Genomic DNA, 21,052 nt, shown 5'->3' on the forward strand with positions numbered 1-21,052 from the left:
GACGAGGAAGTACGATGTGGGGAGCCTCAGGTCTGGACTCTGGTCGACCCCCTTTATCACCCGTACCTGAGCCCAGCAGTGCTTCAGCCGGTCGTCCTCCTTCTGCTCCCGGCCGAACTTCCCCTCCCGGTTCACCTGGGGAAAGACAGACGACAGAGGGTTAGTAGTTTGGGGGGTCTTACCTTCTGAGGTGGTCTCTCCGTCGTCCTGGGCCAGGTAGGCCGGCCGGGCCGGGGTCCCCTTCGCACATCGCCGCAATCTCCGGGGCTCGGCTCTCGGTACCACCCGGAATCCTGGCCAGTCTCGTCCCAAGAGGAGGGGCACAGGGAGTTCGGGGATAATTCCGACTTGGAGGGGCCAGGTGCCGGCTTCGCCCCGGATCTGGACCTCGGCTGAGGGGACTTCCCAGGTGTCCCCATGGACGCAGGTCACGGTGAGCGTCCCCCTGGGGCGGCGCCCCTCAGGCAGGATGGAGGGCTGGGCGAGGGTCACCGTGTTCCCGGTGTCCAGTAGGGCGGTTACCGGTCTCCCTTCGACCCACACCGTCAAGGAAGTATCTCAGCTCCTCGATGGCCCATTTTATTGCTAGTGCCTCCCGCTCGACCGCCGCATACTTCCTCTCGGCCAGGGACAGCTTCCGGCTGATGTAGAGGACCGGGTGTTCTTCCCCGTCGAAGGTCTGGGAGAGGACGGCGCCCAGCCCGGTCTTGGAAGCATCAGTATGTACGGTGAACGGGAGGTCAAAGTCCGGGTTGCGGAGTACCGGCGCGCTGGTGAGGGCTCCTCACCAGCTCCCTGGCGATGTTTTGCGAGGTGGCCTTGCGGAGCGGCACCGCCTCGGGGTACCGAGTGGCGTAGTCGACGAGGACCAGGATGTATTCATGGCCCCGGGCAGACTTGGGTAGGGGCCCCACGAGATCCATGCCCACTCGCTCAAACGGGACGCCGATGATGGGCAGGGGCATCAGGGGCGCCGGCGGGGGCCTCCGATCTCGTCCGCGCTTGCACCTTGTGTGGAGAGAGAGATTAGCGTGGGGCGCGAGGTTACCGTCGTGCTCGGTGATTGCCAGTCGCTATGTCGCTGGAAAACACGCACGGAGTCCGTCTTGTCGCTACGATATTCTCCTCTCTCGTACGGCCGGAAGCGCGCCCTTTTATCCTCCTCCGCCGTCGCCTGAGTGGTGGAATTTCTCCGTTGGGTCCGCCAATCGCTGGCCGGTGTCGTGTCAGTCCCGCCCTGCCGCGGCGGTCCTTCCGGTTGGCGGAATGTTCGGCACGAAGCTGCCCACGTCGTGCCGGTGCGGCAGTTGGAGAAGGAGCGATTTCGTTCTTGTGTGCGCCGGCTCTCTGCCCGTCGCGACACAAACATTAAAAAAACATGCCCAAAGGATGCTTGTTTTATTTAGGTATACTTTTGTATGTGAATAAACCTTCTCAGTAATGAACTACAACAAATCCCAGCACTGATTACACAGCACAAATAGCAAATGTCAGCTATTTTGAGGATCTCTACGTCAAAGATTATACCAGAATTTGGTGCCCTTGCAAAGAGATGGGGGGAGCCAGGCTAATTGTTCACAATAACATTGCCGTAATATTCCTTAATATGCCAAATGTTTCAGAACTGTTTATTACACATCTGTTGTCATATTTGTATGTATATCAATTGATGTGCACAAGAATGGGGATGCAGAAAACTGTTTGAGGGGTTATAGAAATGTATAATTGTTTAAAAAAAAAAAAAAAAAAAGTCCATGTATACCCACAGCACAGTAGTAATTGTTTGTCAATTTAGAATAACAAAATTTTTTTTTTTTTTTTTTTTTTTTTTTAAAAAAAAGCTTCATTTGTCTCGCATATAGTATGCAGCCTTTCACTTGGTTTCAAAACTTGATGTGGCCCTTGAGTCAAAATCTTTGTCTACCCCTGTCCTAAGCATATGAGGTTGTATAATTATTATCCTGTGAACATAGACTGAGATGGAGTGCTGTGACAGATGACCTGGCCCCCCAATCACCCGGCCTCTATAGAGCTGGTTTGGGACGAGTTTCGAATGAAAAATAAGGGCAAGGCAGCGTATTGCTCCCAGAACTTATGGCAACTCCTTCAGAACTATTTGAGTAGCATTCCATGTGGCTACCTCTGGAAACTGGTTGAAAAAAAAAAATGCTGAATCTGCAATGCTGTCCAAACTTTTGACTGGTACTGTAAATATAGCAGGGTATCAATACCACCGAGACCATCCTTGGTAGTGTGTACCTCACTAGAATTAAGCTTATGAAAATCCCAGAGCACAGAGCTGTCCCCAGTCTCATTTACTGATCATAAAATAGGAGCAGGAATTCACTATTTGTTCTATGCACCGTTTTCTCTGTGCACGCGCTTGTGTGTGTGTGTGTGTGTGTGTGTGTGTGTGTGTGTGTGTGTGTGTGTGTCTGAGAGAGAGAGAGAGAGAGAGAGAGAGAGAGTGAAATAAAGAGTGAAAGAGAGAGAGAGAATATGCTGTCAACTCTGACCTTGGAATTATCATAAAGGAACGTAGCTAAACATTAAGCCATTGTTGCACAAAGTCATGGTTCTGTGAAGAGTATATGGAAAATAGTTTGCCTTCATACAGCATAGAAATGGATTTAGCAGGCTACTTAAAGGCTATCTAAAGTAGCTCTTTCCCTTTGAATCTAATTAGGTCTTAACAGCTAAGGCAGGCTAATAGTGTTGTGCAGTTACAATAGATACTCTGTGTAAATAAGGTACAACATTTATTCTACTAGAAAAATGTCCTCCCTCATTAAATGCTTTTTTCAAGGCAAGTCCAGTCTACCTCTAAAGAGAGAAAGATCACAGTTGATATAGAAATTGTACTTTTGGGACTGCCAGAGGTACACAGTGTTTTGTGACGTCTATTTCCACTAGTAATTGTGGATGGAGAATGTGTAACTCCACCAGAACCAGAGTCAGAGAAAATGATTTTCTGTGCTGCTTGGACTTAAACTCTGTTAATTGCAGACAGAAACCAAGCCATTTTGGAGGCGTTGTCTCTCATTTTTGGGTAAACATGTAATTGTGCAGTTTCAATACTGGCAGTGGCTTTTCTACTTTTAGCTGGAGATTTTTTTTATAACAAATTTAGTTTGGCTTTTGCTCCAGATGCAGGTTGGGACTTGAGCTTGTTTGCCATTCAAGGGTACACACACGGAAACAAAAACATGGGAAGAAGATTTTGACTAAATAGTCCCTACCCACAGTAAATAAAGTAATTGGAAAAAGTGCCCAGATGATGCAAGTACTGAATAGTTTGGCCAATTAATAGTACTTAGCAAAAATAAACAGACTTTCACATTTATAATGTCCTTTAAATTTCTTGTCTTGTTTGGATATGCATCAAAATGATATAAGACGAACCAAATGGGGGGGGTGAAGGGAAAAAAATTATACATATATAATAAAATATCTCCTATATTTTCATTTCTCTGTGTTTGTGTGTGTATATACAGTATCTCACAAAAGTGAGTATACCCCTCACATTTTTGTAAATATTTGCTTATATCTTTTAATGTGACAACACTGAAGAAATGACACTTTGCTACAATGTAAAGTAGTGAGTGTACAGCTTGTGTAACAGTGTTTTTAACAAATTTACTGTCCCCTCAAAATAACTCAACACACAGCCATTAATGTCTAAACCACTGGCAACAAAAGTGAGTACACCCCTAAGTGAAAATGTCCAAAGTGGGCCCAATTAGCCATTTTCCCTCCCCGGTGTTATGTGACTTGTTAGTCTTACAAGGTCTCAGGTGTGAATGGGGAGCGGGTGTGTTAAATTTGGTGCCATTGCTCTCTCACTCCCCCATACTGGTCACTGGAAGTTCAACATGGCATCTCATGGCAATTAATTGTCTCATTACCTCATTGCCACATTAAAAGATATAATCAAATATTTACAAAAATGTGAGAGGTGTACTCACTGTTGTGAGATACTGTGTGTGTGTGTGTGTGTGTGTGTCTATATATATATATATCCTGTGCATTTGTGGATCGCTGCATGCATTTGTGGATTTTGAAACATTTTTAGCATTTAGAGTGCACATAAATCCACAAATAGTTGGACTCTGCCCACCATCTACTCAAGCCACAGTGCACTGACCAATCATAGCACGTTCTCACTCCAACCAATCACGTTATTTTCCAATCAGGACAGGAACAGCGTCATATTGCACCAAACTTGCAAATCATCTAACACAATCATTGTAACAACATTTAAAAGAAAACCAGCAACATTACAGGTCATAAATACACTTTAATTATAGATGAGTCGTCTGATGGATTAGTAATGATTGATTCACTGATTCAGTAAGGATTCTTTAGACTGATTCAAACCGGTAACTCTTTCAGCATGGTTCATTTAGAGTATGTAATCATTAGCCCGTGAATCTGATGACATTGGTCGCGTAATCTATTTATTTGGAATTATGAAACAATTCTAACCCCATAGTTTTTACTGTAGCACTTTAATTTTTTTTATTGCACGGACACAGGCTGTCACGCTTATTTTTGTTGATGGTGTGAAAATGCAAAAATAAAAACAAACAAAAATTCAATTCACCCTGTACTATATTGAAAACACATTTGTTGTTTTACTGAATTTAATTTCTTTTTGAAAATATACACTCATTTCAAATCTGATGGCTGCAACACACTCCAAAAAAGTTGGGACAGTCGACTGTTTACCACTGTGTAACATCAGCTTTTCTTATAACACCACTTATTAAGTGTTTGGGCGCTGAAACACCAGTTGGTTAAGTTTAGCAAGCGGAAATTTCCCCCATTCATCCATTATGCATTTATTCAGCTGCGCAACTGTACGGGGCCTTCATTGCCTTATGTGCACTTCATAATGCGCCACACATTCTCAATCTGAGACAGGTCAGGACTGCAGGCAGTCCATATTAACAGCCGTGCACTTTGCTTGCGCAACCATGTGCTTGTAATCTGGGCAGAATGTGGTTTGGCGTTGCATGCTCTGGATGGCAGCATATGTTGCTCCAAAATGTGTACATATCTTTTTGCATTAATGGTGCCCTCACAGATGTTCAAGTTACCCATGCTATGGGCACTGACACACCCCCAAACTATGACAGATGCTGGCTTTTGGACCTGGCGCTGAAAACAGCTTGGATGCTCCTTTTCCGCTTTGGCCCAGAGAACACGACTACTGTTTTGTCAAAAACTATTTGGAATGTTGGCTCGTCGGACCACAAAACACAATTCCACTGGGCTACTGTCTATCTCGGATGAGACCGAGCCCAGAGAAGTTGGCGGCGCTTCTGGACAGTGTTGATGTATGGCTTCTGATTTGCATAGTAAAGTCTTAACTTGCATCTGTGGATGCAGCGGCGAATGGTGTTAAGTGACAAAGGTTTACCAAAGTATTTCCGAGCCCATGTCAGGATATCCATTACAAACTCATGACTGTTTTTAGGACACTGACATCTGATGGATCGGAGATCACGCGCATTTAGAAGTGGTTTTTGGCCTTGCCCTTTACGCACCAAGATTTGATCTTGAATCTTTTAATTATTTTGTGCACTGTAGAAGGTGAAATGCCCAAAATCCTACCCATTTGTCTTTGGGGAATATTATTCTCAAAATGTTGGATTATTCGCTGATGGATCTGTTGGCAGATTGGCGAGTCTCAACCCATCCTTGCTCTTGAAGGACTAGGCCTTTTTTCAAGGCCCTTTATATACTATTGATTAGACAATTGTGTCACCTGTTTCAGATCACATTCTTATTTCAACTTGTCATATTGCTATTAGTCCTAAATTGCCCCTGTCACAACTTTTTTGGAATGTGTTGCATGCATTATTTTCAAAATAAATATTTACCTTCCAAAAACTATGCAGTTGTTTAGGCAAAACATCTAGTACCTTGTCTTTATACGTTTTTTATTTAAATGAAAGTCAAAGTGCATTTACAAATCATTCCTCTTTGTTTTTATTATAATTTTCCATACTGTCCCAAGTTTTTCGGAATTGGGGTTGTATATTAAATTACTTTGGACCACCTACCAAAAAAGCTAGGAGTGAGGGTCGTGACATAGAAGATAAGGATAAATGAACGATGTTTGTTTTGTGCCACACACAATTCATGAATGTCCCTGTCTTGATACTCAAGAAAGCATATTGTTTGGAGGAGACATGGAATTAGTGTAATGCTATTATATATTATAGAGAGATGTATATTTATAGGTTTATATTATATAGCATATGTTATATATTTTACAGTCCCCCGAGTGTATCTGCCATTTCCACCATTGCCTAGACTAGATTGACTACAATGTTATCAGTAATAATTTAAAATTTAAATTATTTAAAAGCTAAAAATATCTATAGTTTTCTGTGACTAAATTATCGGCAGTTTTCGCTGACTAAAACTAGACTAAAGTACTTGGTTTTCTTTGACTAAGAAAAGACTAAAATGCTCAGACTTTGACATGAAACAAATAAAAAATCAAAAACAATAAACTCTAGAGGGTCAACTCATTTAGGCCCTCTCAAAATTAACTAGGTTACTCAATGAATTGGACTGCTCAGCATTAGATGCATGTGCTGCAGCACTATGGCAAATCATTGCAGTTGCATAGCAATACAATATCGCATCATTATTTAACAGTGAATGTTGCAGCTCCAGGTGTTTTGAACTTGGTTCGAGTAAAGTGGTGAACTTTTTGAAGGCAACTCGCACAGTTGTGTAGACATCCCAGTATCAATGAACATATTAACCAACGCTTCCTCCCGCTTGTGTTGTTCCTGCATATTTACTAACCAGCAGCTATCGGTTCGCGGGTGAAAGCACTGCTGTATTGTTCTCTGTCCTGCGGTTGTCTCCGTCATGCTGCCTAGCCCTGTACCGGGGTTAGCTTCTGTTTCGGGGGAGGGGGGCTTGGCGTTCTCCTTTACCTTATTAAGGTAAGCTAGGTTAGCCTCCTTGTGTGTGCTGATCAAATGTACTTTCAAATTCGTGGGATTTTTCCCTTTAATAAATTGTCCACATATTTCACCACCTTCCAGTGCAAGACACTTGCTTTTATCTGACACACAGTCATATTTAAAGTAATCCCAAATAGGACTCTGCCGCTTTCTTCCGACTTTCGTTACCGCCATGATGCCAGGCGAGGAGCATGGATTATGCTGTGTTCAATTTGACATGGGATGTCGTAATTTCCAAGTTCCCAGTCAAATGTCAACTTTGAAAGATATTTGCTCTATGAAAGACGTTGTCAAAGACAAAAACAAAAAAAGACGTTTTTTTTTGTAATGCCTCGTTTTTATTTCGATTTCAGTTAACGACAATGTTTTTTCACACCTAGTTTTCGTTATTTCGTTCGTTTTCGTTTACAATTATAACCTTGCAGGTGACTCAAAAGATTCTGGGTGACTGACTTTAGAAAACTTTTTGAAGGGTAAATTTATTTTTAAAGAGAGTTCTGACTACTGTATTCCACTTCCTGTTTTGCAGAATTATTAGGCTCCACCAAGAGACTGAATATCAACTATCAGGATCCAGAAGGGTAAGTCATTCCTCTACTGTGGCCTTCAATATACTGTTATGGGAAAAAGAAAGTACACCCTCCTTAAATTCTATGTTTTTATTTATCAGGGCCTAAATAACAACTGTGTAGTCCTCACCAACTTCTGTAAACGAACAAATTACCTTAGGTGAAAAGAACCCAATAGAGTTCAATATGTAGTCATTTTCCCCTAAACATAAACCAACATTCAGAAACCAGGTGGGGGAAAAAATAAGTACACCCTATAATTCAGTAACATGTAGAACCGTCTTTACCAACAATAACTTGAAGTAAATGTTTTCTGTAGGAGTTTATCAGTCTCACATCCTTTTGGAGAAATTTTGGGCCACTCTTATTTTCAGTGACGTTTGAGGGCATTTGTTTATGCACAGCTCCCTTAAGATCTCAAGGCCACGGCATCTCAGACAGGTCTGGAGTTTGACATGACCATTCCATGCCTTAAAAAAAAAAAATAAATTTTTTTTTATTTGAACATCATTCACTCATGCTGTGGTCTACAGGGTTGAAGACCATGGGGAAAAGAGGTTAATTTTACATTCCCTACTATCCCTACTAACCTGAACATGTTGATTTCCTATCTGTTGCGAATTTCTCCATTTCATGGAAAATTCCCATGCTAGTTGTGAACCTGAGAGAAGATTGGGATCTTCTGCCCTGAGGTGAAGCACACCTTTTGCTTAGTCAGGTTGAGGCAAGGTACCTAAGAATTATGCAGTGTCATCTGAAAACACTAATTTGTGTTTTGTGTTGCTCTGGGTGTGTTTGTTTTTTCCAAAAGTTGTTTTTGCAGTCAGTCAGCACTTTGCCCACTTTGCTCTACCCATTACATAATCTGTTGATGTATCCCTGAACCTAGTCAAGCTATATACAAAATATTTTTCACCAAATCAAACATGTTATTCAGAAATAAAAGCACCTGACAGGCAAAAACTGAACATATGATGGTATAAAGTTGGGGGACTGATTTCACACCCCCCTCACCCCCACAACCTCACCCTCAACTTCTGTCATTGTTGCACAGCTACTTACAGTGGTGCTTGGAAGTTTGTGAACCCTTGAGATTTTCTATATATCTGCATAAATATGACCTAAAACAGATCAGATTTTCACAAAAGTCCTAAAAGTAGACAAAGAGAACCCAATTAAACAAATGAGAAAAATATTATACGTACTTGCCTGTTTATTTATTGACAAAATTATCCAATATTATGTATCTGTTAGTTCCAAAAATGTGTGAGTCTATGTGTAACTAGGAGGCAGGGGTATCTGTGTCAGGGTCAGCAGTCAAGAGAAGACTACACCAGAGTTAATAAAAAGGGTTTGCTGCAAGATGTAAACCAATGGTAAGCCTAAAAAACAGTCACATATAGGCTTGCTGCAATAGTCGGTGTTACACGGTGTTCGGCCGCACACCGATTACATCACTAGCCCACCACGGCACTGCCCCCGCTGCTGTTTTGCTTTTTTATAGTCATTAAAATCATTTAGTTCAGTTAGAGAACGGCCGCTACAATTAAAAACTGAATGCGTCTGCTCAATTCAGCATGACCCAAATGAGTCAGAGTCGCAGCACAGATCAGATTTCATTTAATTTAACAAGAGTGAGGTGAGCTGACACAAAGACGATGGCGGAAGATTTGGTTTCAAAAGTTTTATATTTAATATAAGCAGGTTTGTCATTGTACTGTTTTGTTGTTGTGTTTTTCATTAATAATAATAATAACCCCACCATTCAAGCAATTGCTGTCCCTGAATTGCCGCTAATTCGAAAGTGAAATTAAAATGCGCATGAGATTTCAAATGTGTGTTTTTTGCATTTTCCATACTGTCCCAACATTTTCAGACTTGGGGTTGTAAAAAAATGACCCTGTATCGAAAGTGACTGTGGTCTCTGGTTGCCAGGTCATTAATACTACAGGAAAGTCTTTCCCATGTTTGCAGGATAGCTTTGTTCCTCTCAAATCCTGTATCTTTCACACACATTACCCATCTTTATGATGTTAGCCTGTGAAATGAACAGTGGCACGCTCCTTCCCTCCGTAGTGCTAGTGTCGCCTCCTTGGGCAAGAAAGAACAACCCTCAAGCCCCCCCTGCTAGGGATATAGCAAAAAGATTTTACCACCACTCTGTAAAGACCTGGAGTATAATAGATTCTTATTATCCTATCTCCGTTATAAGAAATAATTAATAGGACGACATGGTACTTTGGCTCCTACTTCACCTAGAAGAGAGGTTGGAATGACTCGATCCAATCAATTGACTGGTCAAGACACGCCATGGGAATACTTTGCAATAGCTGAACATCAAATATCTCTCAGATTTCCAGTATGTGTTTGCTAAAGGTCAACCAAGTAAATTGAGCAACTTGTTGCTCATTTTGCTTGAGTATCATCCTTGTATCTCTGATGCATAATCTGCTGGAGATCTATGGCACTGTGCATCCCTTACTTTTGGACTCCAAGGTGGATGGAGAGCAGAGATGACAAAGTAAAAACTCAAAACATGGCTACAAAACACATCTAAAAAAAAAAAAAAAACGTTTCTTGGACCCGAATACTGAAGGTACCTCAAAAAATAGACGTGCTCTTTTGCAGAGTAATGATGTTATGATGAACAAAATTCATCATCTTTTAAGCTGCTGTTCCAGATTCTCCAATCATCAGTCTTTACCCTTTCACTATACAAAAAGATATTCCAAGAATAGCAGGAACAGTAAAGGAAGTGAAACAAAATGATCTGGACAGATTCTTGGGTGCAGTAAAAAGGCCAATCCTGAAAATCTACTACATGCCAGCATGTTAGTTGGAGTTCAAATGAAAACATCTCCTCATCCAACTTTGAATTACAGTAAAGGAGTAATCCAAGCTAGTGCATTGGATGATCTGGATGAAGAAATAACGCATGAGCTCAAGACCCAAGGAGTACTGAACATCAAAAGAATAATAATCAAAAGAGAAGTGTGAACGATTAAAACTGTTATGTATATCACCTTTAATAAACTACTAATCCCAGATAAACTTTGAATTGGATACTTGAGTGTTCCAGGGGACCCAATCCTCTATGGTGTTTCAACTGTCTAATGGCTGCAACAACAAACATACCAGCTGTAACTGTAGGGAGGTAGGCCATGACAAAGGGATATGTGAAAAACCATCAAAATGGTGTTTGCACAGGTGACCATTCAGCTGCATCCAAACAATGTCCCATGTGGATCAAAGAAAAAGAAACACAGAAGATCAGGTGTACTAAGAGAATCAGTTTCCTGGAAGCAAAGAAAATGACATTCACTCCAGTCGAAGCTCAATAACAGGAAACCAAAAGGCAAATTAAAACAACGATAAGGATGAAACCTCAAAGACAAAACTAATCAAGATGTGGAAATTATAGAGCTGCAGTGTCTCATGGGGGATTTTAATAGTCATAACACCTTGTGGGGCAGTAACCACTGTAACACAACAGGAAAGAAGATTGAAGATTTTATATATAACTACAACTTATGTCTTTAAATAATTGATTGAATACCTATCTATATCCAGGACATGGAACGTAATCTGCAATCGACCTAACAATTTGTCAGCCTTAATTATTTTTAGACCTAGCATGGAACGTTTGGCACGACCTCTGTGGAAGTGACCATTTCTCAATTATTGTAACCATCAAAGGCAGAGCGGAAGAAACATATGTACAAAGATAGCAAATTACAAAAGCAAATTAGTATCAATTTCAAACCCCTTGTCATGAGAAACTGACACGGTTTCCAGAAGACATACAGAAGTTCACTGAAACGATCATATCTATAGCTAATGGTATAGTCCCAAGAACATCTTTAAATATAAAACATAGACAATTTCCATGGTTTGATGATCTATGTAAGGAAGCCGTAAAAGACGGAAAAACCCTGAAAGACTGTTCTTCAGAAATCCAACAATTGAAAATCTTCTCAAACTCAGGATGAGTAGAGCAAAAGCTAGAAGAATTATAAATGAAGTTTAAAAAAAAAAAGGTGGAGAAGATTTGTCTCCAGCATTACAAGAAGTACTCCATCATACACAATATGGAACCTGATACGGAAAATGAAGGGAAAAAACAATGGTCCTCAATAATGACACATCACACTGCCTAGTTTTGCCTGATCGCCTGACCTCTGCCTGTCTTTTGACTACTGATTTCTGCCTTACCCTTGGACTTTGTTGTTATTAAACTGCCAAACCTGCACTTGCTTCCGTCTCAGCCTCCATTTCGTGACAGAATACTTCGCTGATAACATGGAAGCAGCAGGAAAGTGAAGGAGACCTCATGCCAAGGAAATAAGGAACACCCTACCGAGACTCAAATCTATCAAGCTTCTCACCTGCTGGTCTCACCTGCTGAGCTCCAGCCGGAGGTCAGTGTGGCGACCTCATCTCCAGAGCTACAGTTTGAGACCCACGATTGGGTCTCACCTGCTGAGCTCCAGCTAGAGGTCAACGAGGTGACCTTTCAAGCCAAGTTCATGTCCGAGGTTGAAGAGGTGACCTTTTGAAGCCAAGATCCTGTCCGAGGTTGAAGAGGCGACCTTTCAAGCCAAGCTCCTGTCCGAGGTCAACGATGTGACCTCCCACGCCAAGTCCCAGTCTGAGATTGGTGATGTGACCTCCCACACCAAGTCCCAGTCTGAAACTGACGCCATGACCACCCAAGTTTTCCTCATGCCTGAAACCGATGTCACGACCAACCAAGCTATGCTCACGCCAGAGTCCGTTGACATGACCAACCAAGATCTCCTCATGCCTGGAGCTGACGGCGAGTCTGACACGGACAACCAAGCTCTGTCACGCCCATGTCTGATGACACAACTAACCACGTTTTGCTCGTGCTTGAGTCTGTTAACACATTCAACCAAGTTCAGCCTGCAGAGTTGATGGAGGACGTCGCTCCACCTTCCTGCTCCGCTGAGGATGTCGCTCCGCCTTCTCGCTCCGCTGAGGACGCCACTCAGTCTCCTGGTTCATGTGAAGACATTTTGCCCAGAGGGCGAGGACCGCCAGGGGAGGGAGTGTATTTTGGTGGGAGCGGGGTTCTGTCATGTCACAGCAAACCAGTGACTACATTTCCCATCCGGCGCTGCGGCCTACAAACATGGCCGCCATGGACTGAACTTCCCACACACATGTTCACCTTCTCCGGAACTCTTATTACACACACCTGCACCCAATCTCGCACACAATCACAAACACAGCATATAAGAGACTTTGTGAGCATTTAGACTTTGCGAAGTATACGTTCAGCTGCTTAGTCTCTGTCGTTGTCCAAGCCTCATATTCATGTTTGCCATTTTGTTATTTGACCTTTGTTTACTCTATTGACTTGGATTCTCTGCCCTGCCTAGTTTTGCCTGTTTGTCTGATCGCTTGACCTCTGCCTGTCTTTTGACTACTGATTTCTGCCTTATCCTTGGACTTTGTTGTTATTAAACTGCCAAACCTGCACTTGCTTCCGTCTCAGCCTTCATTTCATGACATGGTATATAGTGCATAAGCGCCTGCTTCCTTATTCTGGCTGAAAAAAACGCCCACTCAAACGTGAAGCTAGTGTCACACAGACAGTAAAATGACCAGCCACTTTTTATGTGAGATCAGTAGCCCAGTGATAGCGAGCAAGCTTATGTTGATGTGGTGATGTCAGAGTGTACTAAAATTTTTTTAAATATCAATGGGAATATACTTCAAATATATTTTTCTCATATGAATTCTTAGGGGTGCCAATAATCGTTGCACACCGATATTTAACAAAGATATATATATATATATATATATATATATATATATATATATATATATATATATATATATATATATATATATATATATATTATATATGTGTGTGTATATATATGTATGTGTGTGTGTGTGTGTGTGTGTGTGTGTGTATATATATATATATATATATATATATATATATATATATATATATATATATATATATATATATATATATATATATATATATATATATATATATATATGTGTGTGTGTGTGTGTGTGTGTAAGCTCTTTGCGGCCCATGGCTTTTCCAGTTAGTTGTTACCAAGAAGATATCAGGAAAATCCTTTAGTACTTTATTTGAGGTTAATCAGTCACTTTAATTGTTGGCGTGTTTATACTAATTACATTTATGTTTATGGTATTTGGCAGACGCCCTTATCCAAAGTGACTTACAGAAGTCCAGTTGGTATTTAACATGAATTTGAATGGGATTGGTTGATTCTGAGCACTGCCACATTCCCAATTATTATTATTTTTCCCTAAAATATTTCTGTATTTTTTTTATGTTGTACTTTCACAGTAAAGGTTAAAAAGGTTCTGACATGGTTTAAAATCATAACAACCTGCCATTTTAATAGAAGTGTGTAGACTTTTTTATACCCACTATAGATGGTGGAGGATGAGAGGAAAAGAAGTGTGCATGTCTCTGTGCTCCATACTCCTAGTACTAAAGTGCTCTGTTTCTCCACATTGCTTCACTGCTACACGCTCGTGAATAAACTTTCCAATTCATGGTATCATGCAGTCATTTTTAAATACCACACTTGCTGAGACTACTCTGTGCATTCAGGTCAGATGCCCCCTCACACTTTATTACAGATACTGGTTAAGTGCCATATCTGGAGTTTTGAGAACTGACAATAATGGGCACATATTTATTTGTTTGTTTGTTTGTTTGTTTGTTGCATTTTTTCATGTTCACATAACCAATTCTACTTAAGACTATAGGATGTGTTTTGTATAGACTAGGCATTACATTTGCCTACAGCAAATTAGTTTTATTGTCACTGGTAGCTGTTATCCAGGCAAGTTGGCTTAATGTTTATAAATTAATTAACTAAGTAATTCTGTTTGTGACTACAAATTGCCCTTAGTGAGTGGAAATGTAATAAGATTTCTATCGGTGGTAATTAACTTTTAAATTTGACTTTTTTTTTTATTTGAAAACTATATTTTTTACAATACTTCATTTCTTCCTAATTACTATTAGTTTGGTTTCTATTTTTTTCTTGTATCTCTAATACTTTCTTGTTTTCTTGCACAGATTTTCTGCGCTGCACCATGCTGCTCTAACAGGAACAACAGACCTGCTCTCCCTGTTGTTAGAAGCGCATGCCACTGTGGACATCAAGGACAGCAATGGTTAGAAATGTATATTTCTGGCATATGCCAGTTGCCTGTACTAGTGTGACTTTCAGAAGTGCTTTATTTTTCCTACCAATAAGTACATCCTGATACTGGTTCACTAGGCCACAGACTAAGAGTACTATCAGTCTGAAAACTCTGTTGGGATTAAGTTTCAGCTCATGAGCTGCCAACCATGAGATGTCTGTAAGACATGCTGAGATTCAAGCAGAAACATGAGTGTCTGGGGGGGGGGGGGGGGGGAGTTTAGTGTCTGCATAACAGTGGTATGAAACCCATATGAGGATATGACCTCACCAAGAGATTGAGTATAGAGTGAGAACAGAAGAGGAACAAGTACTGAGTCTTGGACACCAATGGAGGGTCTGCATGGAGCAGATGTGGATTCCCTCCATGTCACCTGATAAGACTGACCCACCAGGTAGGAACTAATCCATTGCAAATCTGTGCCATTAATTCAAAGACTCATAAGGATGGAGTGTTTCTGACAGTGGTTGTGGTTGACCATGCCAAATGCTGCTGAAAGGTCAAGGAGGATGAGGACTGATGGCAGTTTCACTGATCTAGCGGGATGGAACTTCACAGTGACTGCCACAAGGGCGATTTCTGTGGATTGTGCTGCTTTGAAGCCAGACTGGTTAGGATCGTGGAGGTTGTTATGTGAGAGATATAAAGACATTTGATTGTGTATGTGCTTTTGAGGATTTTAGAAAGAAAAGAGAAAAGTGATACTGGTCAGTAGTTGCTGATGTCTGAGGGAACCAGAGTGGGTTTCTTCATAATTGGATTATACCTTGCTGCCTTGAATGCAGTTGTTACTTGACCAAATGTTATGGAGATATTACTGATAGCAGTGATGATGGCGAGGAGGTCTTGTGAGATGGTCTGGAGCATTGTGGAAGGGCTTGGATAAAGAGAAAGGGAATCCTGAAAGTTTAGTGTAGGAGTTGGGGTAGGTGTGAAGGTCTGGTAGATTTTTTTCAATTCCTGTCCACTCCCTTAACACTTATGTGTTCCTGTGGGATTTTAGTGCTTGTGTAAATGTAGAGTACAAAAGTTGTATATTGTTATAACAACATGCAATTTAATGAGTAAAATTAAATAGAGCACATTAAGATACCCTTTCCTTCAATCCCTCACTCCTGTTAAATCTATAGAATTTTCTTGGTGTGCTGCTCTGGTTCAGCTGTAGCATTATTATTATTATTATTATTATTTTTTTAAATACCTTGCTATGGCAATACGGGAGACTCCAGTAGTTTCAAAACAATATAAATTAAACAAAAAAGTATAATTAAATTTTTAAAAATGTTAATAGCTTTTGAGTAATTTTGCCCATTGTAATGAAAGTGGTCTTGATAGATTCCGTGAGTCAGGCCGAGAACAGTGATACCAATTATGCCATAGTCACTTGAACTTGCTGTCCGCCATTTTGAATTTTGTTGAAAACCTACTTTTTCTAACTCCTCCTAGACCATTGGCCCGATTTTCACCAAATTCGATTCAGATCATCTTCAGACCATGCTAGCCAAAAGTTATCAAAAGCTTTTTAATAGCCCAAACCGTTCTCATTTAATGCATCAACAAATGATGGCATGATTCCAAACTGAATCTGTGGCTGTGTCTCTGCAACACTTTGGCATATTCAATTTAATTCAGTTCAATTCAGTTTTATTTGTATAGCGCTTTTAACAATGCAAATTGTTCCAAAGCAGCCTTGCAGAAAAGTATAGATTTTAAATGGATGAATTTAGTCCTAATGAGCAAGCCAGAGGTGATAGTGGCAAGGAAAAACTACTCGGACTCAAAAGGGAACCCAAAAGGTTGAAAAAATTCATGCCGGATTTTTATCAACACATAACCTGCAGTACACTGGGAGAGAGGACGCCGGATCACTGCTATACAAGACACAGGAACTGCTATAAAACAATAAAAACACAGTGACTCGGTAAGTCAGACCACGACACCGTTTACTACTCCCAAAATATAAACAAAAGCTGTGGAGGGAAGATCAGTTGAAGCGAGAAGTGCGGTGCTGGACTGACAAATCACAAGCCACGCTACAAGATGTGCTGGAGGACGCAGACTGGGAAATGTTCCGGGGGGAGGAGAGAGGGGGAGAGAGAGATTTTAGCAGTCAGCATCCCATACTGTAAACAGTGACAGTGCCATAATATGTTTAACATTTACTTAATTCCTATCACATTTCCACTAAAGTCCTGGGCAGTTCCAGGCAGAAAACATTGAGGTTTATACTAAAATCATTTGTGGCTGGAATGTTTAGTCCTAGCGACACCCCTGGATGAAACCAAGAAGATATCAAGGCAATCCTATACAAACAGCTGATCTTTATTTGGGGTTAATCAGAATAATTTCATTGACAACTGTATGTTACAGCTCCCTCCAAAAGTATTGGAACAACAAGGCTGATTTTATTGTTAAGACATTTGGGTTTGATATCAAAAGATTCAGAATTTCAGCTTTTATTTTCTGATATTTAAATCTAGATGTGTTAAACAACTTAGAACATGGAACCTTTTGTTAAACCTACCTATTTTTTATTCAAGTGATCAAAAATATCTGAACCTGCAACTGAACCTGCAACATGGGCAACAATTGTTGCCTATGTGTGCCCTGTTAAATTGATTATTTAAAGAATTAATAGCTCTGAATGCCTATTCTTGGTTTGAGCCCTAGGTTTTACCTTTGAAGGATAAACCAACATGATGCGTCCTGAGAGCTGTGTATGGGAGAAAAGCAAGCCTGAGAAAAGAGCAGAAAATCTATCAGAACCATTGCACAAGCATTGGTCAAAGCAAGTACAACAATTTGGAATGACCTGAAAAATTAAGAAACCACTGGTGTGCTAACAACCACACATGTAACAGGTTGGCCAAGGAAAACAACAGCAGTTGATGACCGAAACATTGTGAGAGCTGTGAATAAAAACCCAAAAACAACAGTTAGTGACATCCCCAACAACCTTCACAGGGCAGGGGTGAGGGTATCACAATCCACCAGTTGAAAAAGACTTAAAGTGCTGAAATATAGAGGCCATCCCACAAGCAAACCACTCATGAGAAGTAAGAATCAGAAGGCCATATTAGAATTTACAAAGAAATACAGAGATGAGCCACAAAAGTTTTACTTTACGTTACGTGATAAATTTGATCTGATCTCGTTCGGGTCATGCTGAATTGAGCAGACACGTTCAGTTTTTAATTGTAGCACCTGTTCTCTTACTGAACTAAATGATTTTTATTACTATAAAAAAACAAAATGACAGTGAGGCCGATGCTGCGGTGGGCAGGTGATGTAATCGGTGTGTGGTTGAACACCGTGTAACATCAGGAACACCGACTATCTCAACAGTCCTATGGCAGCATTATGTTATTCGTGAATAAACGGTCTATATATTCAACTAAATGAGAGTTCTGTTTTTTTTTTTGTTACTTTTTTTAAAATAAATGTGCAAAATGTCTAAACTTATTTTCACACACTCTAATTATATTACCTTTTTGTTATGTTAACCATTTTAGTAAGCTTATATATGCAGCTGCTTGGTTATACATATTACAGTCCTGTTTAAAATATTACAGTTAGATATCACTTCAGCCAGTATATCTTTCATCTTTTATGCACGAAACTCTCATCCATCAACATTTTCTAGGGTTTTTGTCATAGAATTATGTTTTGTTCCCTCTACAAGTAGGCAGGGTCTTCTTGTTGGCAGTTTCATCACCTCTGTAGTTGGATAGTCAGTGTTTTCAGTCAACTAATAAGAAAATTAGTTTAAAGAAATATAGATCATATATACAGTAGTTTAAACAACTATTTCCCATTGGAACCTGAGATAGCTGGACAAAGGACACCCACAAACAGCAATGGCAATTAAATATGATTTCATTTTACCTGCATGAAATTTACTATTTGAATATCTCTAGGATTAGCAGTTCATTTGAAGGTGAAATTAGGGTCAAATGTTTTCAATAAATGGGCTGACAATCATCTGTGTGATTGCCCTGTTTTATTTAAAGAGCAGGAATCTATAAACGTCTGATCTTCACAACATTTTTGTGAAAGTGTATCATGGCATGAACAAATGAGATTACTGATTGCTCATTAGGCTGGAAAAGGTTACAAAACCATCTCTAAAGAGTTCGGATTCCACCAATCCACAGTCAGACAGATCGTGTACAAATGGAGGAAATTTGAGACCATTTTTATCCTCCCCAGGAGTGGTCGACCAACAAAGTTCACTCCAAGAGTAATACGTGTCCCCAAGGTGACAAAGGAACCCAGGGTAACTTCTAATCATTTACGGCTTTTTTTTTTACTATCAACTAAAGGCCCCTCTCATATTGGCTCATGTTAATGTTCACCACCATCAGGAGAACACTGAACAACAATGGTGTGCACGGTAGCACTGGAAGGAGAAATCCACTGCTCTCCAAAAAGAACATTGCTGCCCATCTGTAGTTTTCTAAACGTCACATGGACAATTCAGAAGGCTAATGGAAAATTTTTTGTGGGTGAATGAGACCAAAATAGAATTTTTGGTTTAAATGAGAAGTGTTATTTTGGAGAAAGGAAAACTGCATTCCAGCATAAGAACCTTATCCCATCTGTGAAATATCATGGTGGTAGTATCATGGCTTGGGCCACGTCATCTTTGCTTCATCTGGGCCAGGATGACTTGCCATCATTGATGGAGCAAAACATTCTGAATTGTGCCAGCAAATTCTAAAGGAAAATGTCAGGACATCTGTCAGTGAACTTAATCTCAAGTGGGTCATGCAGCATGACAATGATCCTAAGCACACAAGTCGTTCTACCAAAGAATAGTTAAAGAAGAATAAAGTTAATGTTTTGGAATGGCCAAGTTAAAGTCCTGACCTTAATCTAAGAGAAATGTTGTAGAAGGACCTGAAGCAAACAATTCATGTGAGGAAACCCACCAACATCCCAGAGTTGAAGCTGTTCTGTACTGAGAAATGGGCTAAAATTCCTTCAAGCTGATGCAGGACTGATCAACATGTACTGGAAATGTTTAATTGCAGTTATTACTTCACAAGGGATCATACCGGATAATGAAAGCAAATGGTCACATACTTTTGCCACTCACAGATATGTAATATTGGATCATTTTACTCAATAAGTAAATGACCAAGCATAATATTTTTGTCTCATTTGTTTAATTGGGCTCTCTTTATCTACTTTTAGGACCTCTGATGATGTTTTAGGTCATATTTTTGCAGAAATATAGAAAATTCTAAATGGTTTACAAACGTCTGTGTGTGTGTGCCCTCCACTAATATTGGCACCCTTGGTAAATATGAGGCTGTGAAAAAATATCTTTACTGTTTAATCTTTTGATCTTTTGTTAAAATTCACAAAAATACTCTGCTCTCATAGATATTAAAACAATTGCACAGGTTTATCAAAAAAATCTTTGTTAAATATAGGTGTACAACAATTATTGTCACCCATTTAGTCAATACTTTGTACTACCTCTCTTTGCCAAGATAACAGCTCTGAGTCTTCTCCTATAATGCCTGATGAGGTTGGAGAATACATTGCAAGGGATCTGAGACCATTTCGCCATTCAGAATCTCTCCAGATCCTTCAGATTTCGAGGTCCACGCTGGTGGACTCTACTCTTTAGCTCACCCCACAGGTTTTCTATGGGTTTCAGGTCAGGGGACTGGGATGGCCATGGCAGGACCTTGATTTTGTGGTCAGTCAACCATTTTTTTTGTTGATGTATGTTTTGGATCATTGTACTGCAGGAAGATCAAACAATGGCCCATTTTAAGTTTTTATCTTTTTCAAGCTTTGTAAGCTTGTCAGGTTTTCATTTTATATCTGGTGATAGTTCATAGAGTCCATGATGCCATGCATCCTAACAAAATGTCCAGGTCCTCTGGCAGAAAAATAGCCCCAAAACATTAAAGAGACACCACCAAATTTAACCGTGGGCATGCTGGGGTACTTCTCCATATGGCCACCTCTCTGTGTGTGCCAAAAACACCTCTGGTGTTTATTGCCTAAAAGCTCTCCTTTAGTTTCATCTGACCATAGAACCCGATCCCATTTTAAGTTCCAGTAGTGTCTGGCAAGCTGAAGATGCTTGAGTTTGTTTTTGGATGATGTAGGTGACTTTGGATTGTAGTTTTGGAGGCTTTCTGGCCCCAAGATGCAACTAACTTCTGCAATTCTCCAGCTGTGATCCATGGAGATTATATGGCCACTCGGACCATCCTCTTCACAGTGCTTTGAGACAATATAGAC

At 40.4% G+C, this 21,052-nt stretch overlaps 1 protein-coding gene across 7 annotated transcripts in view; it reads left to right on the forward strand.

Annotated features, from left to right (window-relative positions):
- The window catches only part of LOC108255837 (caskin-2), a 101,732-nt gene that overhangs the window by 20,851 nt on the left and 59,829 nt on the right, over nt 1-21,052 (forward strand). For all 7 annotated transcript variants that reach the window (XM_017452128.3, XM_017452122.3, XM_017452153.3 and 4 more), the window contains 2 exons: nt 7,519-7,570; nt 14,661-14,758. In XM_017452128.3, coding sequence (XP_017307617.1) covers nt 7,519-7,570; nt 14,661-14,758 — 150 coding nt within the window. The remainder of the gene's footprint in view (nt 1-7,518; nt 7,571-14,660; nt 14,759-21,052) is intronic.

Source organism: Ictalurus punctatus, chromosome 2 (genome assembly GCF_001660625.3).
Source record: "Ictalurus punctatus breed USDA103 chromosome 2, Coco_2.0, whole genome shotgun sequence".
Taxonomy (NCBI): domain Eukaryota; kingdom Metazoa; phylum Chordata; class Actinopteri; order Siluriformes; family Ictaluridae; genus Ictalurus; species Ictalurus punctatus.